Genomic DNA, 5,449 nt, shown 5'->3' on the forward strand with positions numbered 1-5,449 from the left:
TTTCAGCTAAGACGGCACGATCTGTTCATGTAAACTTTGGTAGGCCAATCAGACTTCTCCCACGCAAGGGTGAGCTTTAGCTCACTTTTTCTGAGGGTGAATTGCTTGTCTCTGTAATTGTAACCATTCGATCAATGGAATTCAATCATACCCGTTTTCTAAAACCCAATTCGCAGGTGTAGTAATGCTTTTGATATTTGTTGAGAATAAAAGATATAGTCCAAGCACGTGTAGTAATGGGAATCTGCACATATGCGAGATCGACATGCAGGAGAACACTTTACTTTTGATTGGCTCCATCGGGTTTTACTTTTTCACTAAAGTGAACGGAAAGAATTTGGAATAACCAACGAAGGCGTGACAGAAACAAAAGTCACCAAAAAGAAAAGAGCTCGATAAAAGGTATGGCACACGAGAGAGCTCATTATTCGGACGCTAAGAAAATTCCTGTTTCATTCAAGCTAGAAATGCTACTACGACAGGTTCCCGTCAACACATATTCGTCTCTTAGTTGCTGGTAATTTGCAAAACGAAACATCGTAATCCGGTTCTTCTTAAGCCGAGATCTTCTCAGTCGTGTCCATGGCGAGAAGTGTATCTGCAAGAGGGAAGATGGTGACGGTCCTGAGCATCGATGGGGGCGGTGTGAGAGGGATCATTCCTGGCACAGTCCTCGCCTTTCTCGAATCCAAGCTTCAAGTAATATCACCCACTTATTTTTATTTGTCAATGATTTTTTTTGTGGATAATGTAGGACGATGATCTACCACCTATTAGTAGACGATTAAGTGTCGCGGTCGCCCATCCTGATCACACAGCCAGTGTAGGCAGCTGGGTGAAACTTAGGTGAGGCGACTTCGCAAAAAACTACATAAGCTATTGCCGATTTGATGGTGCTAGATCTGTGAAGAGTTTGTCAAGTATCTTATCAAAATTGCAGCATCCCCTTTCACATTGTCACTATTAGGAAGCTGTATGAACAACAACGTAGAATCAACATGAGCACTTTTACATGTATATGAATAGTCTTTGTTTTATGTGATCATAGCCAGAGTTTAAAGTTAAACTAAATTTACAGGAACTAGATGGACCGCATAAGAGAATTGCAGATTACTTCGACATAATTGCCGGTACAAGCACAGGTGGATTGGTGACGGCGATGATTGCAGCACCAAATGAGGACCATCGTCCGATGTTCGCAGCCTGTGACATCAATAAATTTTACTTAGAGCATTGTCCTGAAATATTTCCTAAGAAAAAGTAAGTTATGTTGACCACCTTTTCCCCTTTTTAAATATAATTCTCCGAGTCCCTCGAGGAATTTAGGAATAATATAAAGATGAAAGTACATTGGCGAAGTCGTTTCAAATGTCTATGATCATAGAAAAGAGTAGTATGCATCTGCGTTCCACGGGTGTGAAATTTTTTATTTGAATAAAATTGGACTATTTACTTTAGTGTAAAGCATTGGTTATATTGTATACAATTTCCTAAGTCTTCATTTTCGAACAAAATATAACAACGGAATTCTTAGTTCATGTTAGACATTAATAATACAAAATATCAGTTTTTCATTAACAATTGGAAAATTCCTAATTGTTGTTGTTATATGACATAGGGAAATTCTCTATGCGATCAACAACATAATTTTTAATATTGATAACAAATGACAAAAATCTTCCAAGAAATTACTTAATAGGAAGAGTTGCAAAAATGTTAGAATTGTCAATAGTTGCTAATTTGAAACATTAAAACTCACTAAAACTAATTTTTTAACATAACTCACGATACTTAACGAGACAAAAACAAAATCTTCGTTGGAAGCAAAATAAATAGAGAGTGCAAGAAAGAATCTTATTGCTAGGAAAATTATCAATTTCCTACAAATTAGAGTCCGATGTGCTACTTTTAGAGGCAATATTAAAAGAAAAGGTTGCTATTATATATTTAAATGAATATTGTTACTATCAATATTGCTATCATAAAAGGAAATGATAAAGATGGCAAAAAATTAGAGAAAATTGATGTATCAACTATCAAGTGATATTTGGTAAATAGTTAAACATATTAAGTGAAGTCATTCACTACTAAATGGCATTGGTATTCCTTCTATTGGGAGGATTTCTTTAATGAATTGAACTCGCATTTGACATTATTGTTCTCACAGAAGTTTCTAACTTGTCCGATTCAACTTTCGATCAGTCCAATAAGAAGCATGGTAGGCGCATTCACGGGGCCAAAGTATGACGGGAAGAAGTTGCGATCCCTGGTCAATGGCTTGCTCGGAGACACCGCTCTCAGTCAAACCTTGACCAACGTGGTCGTCCCGACTTTCGACATCAAGCGTCTCCAACCAGTCATCTTCTCTACCAAGGACGTAAGAACGCGAAGTTAATCATATAACCCTGATTTCGCCGACTCTAGATAGATATCGTTTGTTATACTATCGGTTTTATTTTAATTGTCTATCAACGACGTAAGAACCCAAACATGACCATATAACCCTAATTTTATTGGGGGACAGGCAAGAACAAATCCTCTAAAGAATGCGCGGCTGGCTGATGTTTGCATCGGCACCTCCGCAGCTCCCACGCTCCTCCCGGCGCACTACTTCGAGACCAGAGACCAGAATGGGAAGATCTGTAGCTTCGATCTCATTGACGGCGGGGTCACCGCAAATAACCCTGTAAGTGCACAAATGAGAACGGTGCTTCGAGTATATTGCAGGAAATTACAAGCAAAGCTTCTTCTTAATTATATGGAAACCTTACAAAATTTCATCTATAAAGCGTATTACAACCAGTCAATATCTTAGACTGAAAGAAACAGGAAAAGAGAACTGGCATTATGCAATAATTGTGTTTTGCAGACCTTAGTTGCTCTGAGCCACATTAAGAGAGAGAGCCTCTTGCATGACGGAGAGTTCAAGGACATAAATTTAAGAGAGACCGATCCAATACTAGTGCTATCACTCGGTACTGGTGCGGCCAAGCATGAAGAGAAGTATAGTGCGACCAAGGCCTCTAAATGGGGACTCATCGGTTGGAACTTTCACAATAGTTTCACTCCGTTGGTCGATATCTTCAATGACGCGAGCTCTGATATGGTCGATATTCACTTGTCTACTCTCTTCCAATTTTTAAAATGCGAGCAACATTACCTTAGGATTCAGGTATAAGATGGATTACTAACGTCGCCTTTGGCTTCAAGAAACATTTGTCATTTTTGGGCTTTAGACTGGCTCACGACTACTTCACCTATTTTGAGATGATTTCACGCTGGTTGGTTTGAAACAGGATGACACTCTGACTGGAGAAGAATCATCAGTTGATGTTGCCACCCCGAAGAATCTCCACATGCTCATGGAAATAGGGCAACGACTATTGCGGAAACCAGTGTCGAGGGTAAACTTGGAGACCGGTAGGTTCGAAGAGATTGAAGGAGAAGGCTCAAATGGAGACGCGCTCAGTCACTTTGCAATTCGACTATCTGAAGAAAGGAAGAGGCGAAACAAGTAGGAATGGTGGATCATCATTCGTGATGATGCAGCTTAGATAAACTTGAGAAAGTTTACAAAATCTTACAAGAAAAATAATGATCTTATGAGTAAAGCTCTTCGTGATATTAGTAGAAATTGTCCAAACTCCTTCAATAATGAATTTTGTAATTGCAAGCACGACTCAATTTAATTGAGTTGCATTACTTTAAGTTCATCCCTGACTATTTTCTGTTTTTCGAAAAAATTTCACGTCATTATAGAGACATCATATGCAAATCCAACCCCTTTGCTTTTCTTTTTTAAAATGATGCATTGTTCAGTGTATGAGGGAGACATGGTATCATTTGACCTCTCTTACGTTTCACATGGAAAAACAAAAATATAAAATAAAAATTCATAAACCTATTGCATTTGTGCTAATTTAGTTATAAACTTTTGACCAAGTATCAATTTAATCATTCCGGCTAATTTTGACTAAATATCATTGACATAGATGATGGTCAGCTTACATGGCACAGTCAACGTTAACGTGGACAATTTTTAGTAATTTTTAGTAATTTTTAAACATTTTTCCTTTTTTTTATGTTTTATTCCTTTTTTCTTCCTTCCCTTCCTTCTTCCTCCAGCCGGTCAGAGGCGAGGGTTGCCAAGGTTGAGGTCAACCTTGCCCAGGCCCGATGAGGCTTGATCCTCGCCAACCCAGCATGAGGCTGCCCTCATGGCCTCTGGTAAGGGCTCAAGCCTCGTCAAGGATTGGGTGAGCCTCATCGACCCTCGCATCTAGCTTATCGCTAAGGTTCAACGATCAGCTGGAGGCAGAAAGGAAGGGAAAAAAATAAAGGAAAGAGAAAGTATAAAGAATAAACAAATAAATAATAGAAAAAAATATTAAAATATTATTAAAAGTTGTTTGCTGGCTATGCCACGTAGGTCTATCATCGTCCACGTTAGTGAAATCTGACCAAAATTTGTCAGAATGACTGAATTGGCACTATGTCAAAAGGTTTATGATTAAATTGGCATCATTAAAAGACTTTGGAATAAATTGACACTAATGCAATAGGTATAAGACTTTTCAGACAATTTTCCTCACTTGGAAACGTGAGTGTTTGTTGAGCCTTTTGACTTTTAAAGCATAGAATTATGCTTTGTTATAAAATTTGTAGACACCTAAAATTGTTCAAATAACATGATATAGCAATTTAAGTCATCCCAAATTTTTACATTTTAAAAAATAATAATAAAGTATCATTTGCCTTTGGTAGAAAATTCAAATGTGGCTTATGTAGTTGGCTTTAAAACCATATTGAAGAAATAGTCGTTCCATCTACTAAGGCATTGGAATTGCCTCTAGGCCATTCCTGTACTAAAGTCCTTATGAAATATCATAACTGGCGTCAAATGACCAAACAACGATTCCATTCCAGTCTCCAGCAAACATGCCGCTTCTATCAAGAAATTAAGTGAACAGAACTTCGGCGAGAGTTACACCAAGAAAAATACCCATAAAGTGAAAAACATTTCACAAATTAGGTTGATTTTGATTTTTTATATAAGGGGGTTCTATGTTGATCTCAGACAGGGAAGTGCATGGCTTGTAATTAAAAAAAAAGGGTTAATATTATGAAAATCACAAATTAATGCATTTGTAACAAATTTACTCTCCATTTGAGTTGGATAACATATGACAATTAATAGGTATATTAATTTGGAGTTTTACCCTTTATTATGGATTATGATTTTTTGTGATATTAATTCAACTTAATAGTCACTAAGGAGTGGTAAATTTATCGTAAATGTATCATTTTGGAGTTTTTTATGATAAAAAAAATTAATTTGGGATAAATTTTTCACTAGTGTACCAGTTTGAGATTTTTTTTAGTAAAAAAATTAGTTTTTAATAAAGTTGTCACAAGCATACCAATTTTGGATTTTCTATGGTATTAAACC

The 5,449-nt window shown here is 36.9% G+C and overlaps 1 protein-coding gene across 3 annotated transcripts; it reads left to right on the top strand.

Moving 5' to 3' along the window:
- The first annotated feature begins 435 nt into the window (after window positions 1-435).
- On the top strand, window positions 436-3,634 carry LOC104418598 (patatin-like protein 1). 3 transcript variants are annotated; one of them, XM_039301689.1, is made up of 6 exons: window positions 436-699; window positions 1,079-1,260; window positions 2,203-2,377; window positions 2,525-2,686; window positions 2,870-3,172; window positions 3,297-3,634. In XM_039301689.1, the coding sequence occupies exons 1-6, from the start codon at window positions 583-585 to the stop codon at window positions 3,516-3,518; spliced, it is 1,161 nt and encodes a 386-aa protein (XP_039157623.1). In that variant the 5' UTR covers window positions 436-582; the 3' UTR covers window positions 3,519-3,634. The 3 variants fall into 3 exon arrangements, with proteins under 3 accessions (XP_039157623.1, XP_039157625.1, XP_039157624.1); XM_039301690.1 differs by having other exon boundaries at window positions 556-846; XM_039301691.1 differs by lacking the exon at window positions 2,870-3,172.
- The last annotated feature ends 1,815 nt before the right edge of the window (window positions 3,635-5,449 follow it).

The sequence above is a fragment of the Eucalyptus grandis genome, chromosome 9 (assembly GCF_016545825.1).
Source record: "Eucalyptus grandis isolate ANBG69807.140 chromosome 9, ASM1654582v1, whole genome shotgun sequence".
NCBI lineage: Eukaryota > Viridiplantae > Streptophyta > Magnoliopsida > Myrtales > Myrtaceae > Eucalyptus > Eucalyptus grandis.

Bases quoted from the DNA above. Each gene is read 5' to 3' on its own strand.
- LOC104418598 (XM_039301689.1), top strand. From the start codon at position 583: ATGGCGAGAAGTGTATCTGCAAGAGGGAAGATGGTGACGGTCCTGAGC. The intron at 700-1,078 runs GTAATATCACCC...CTAAATTTACAG, and splicing joins TTCTCGAATCCAAGCTTCAA to GAACTAGATGGACCGCATAA. The intron at 2,687-2,869 runs GTAAGTGCACAA...TGTGTTTTGCAG, and splicing joins GGGTCACCGCAAATAACCCT to ACCTTAGTTGCTCTGAGCCA.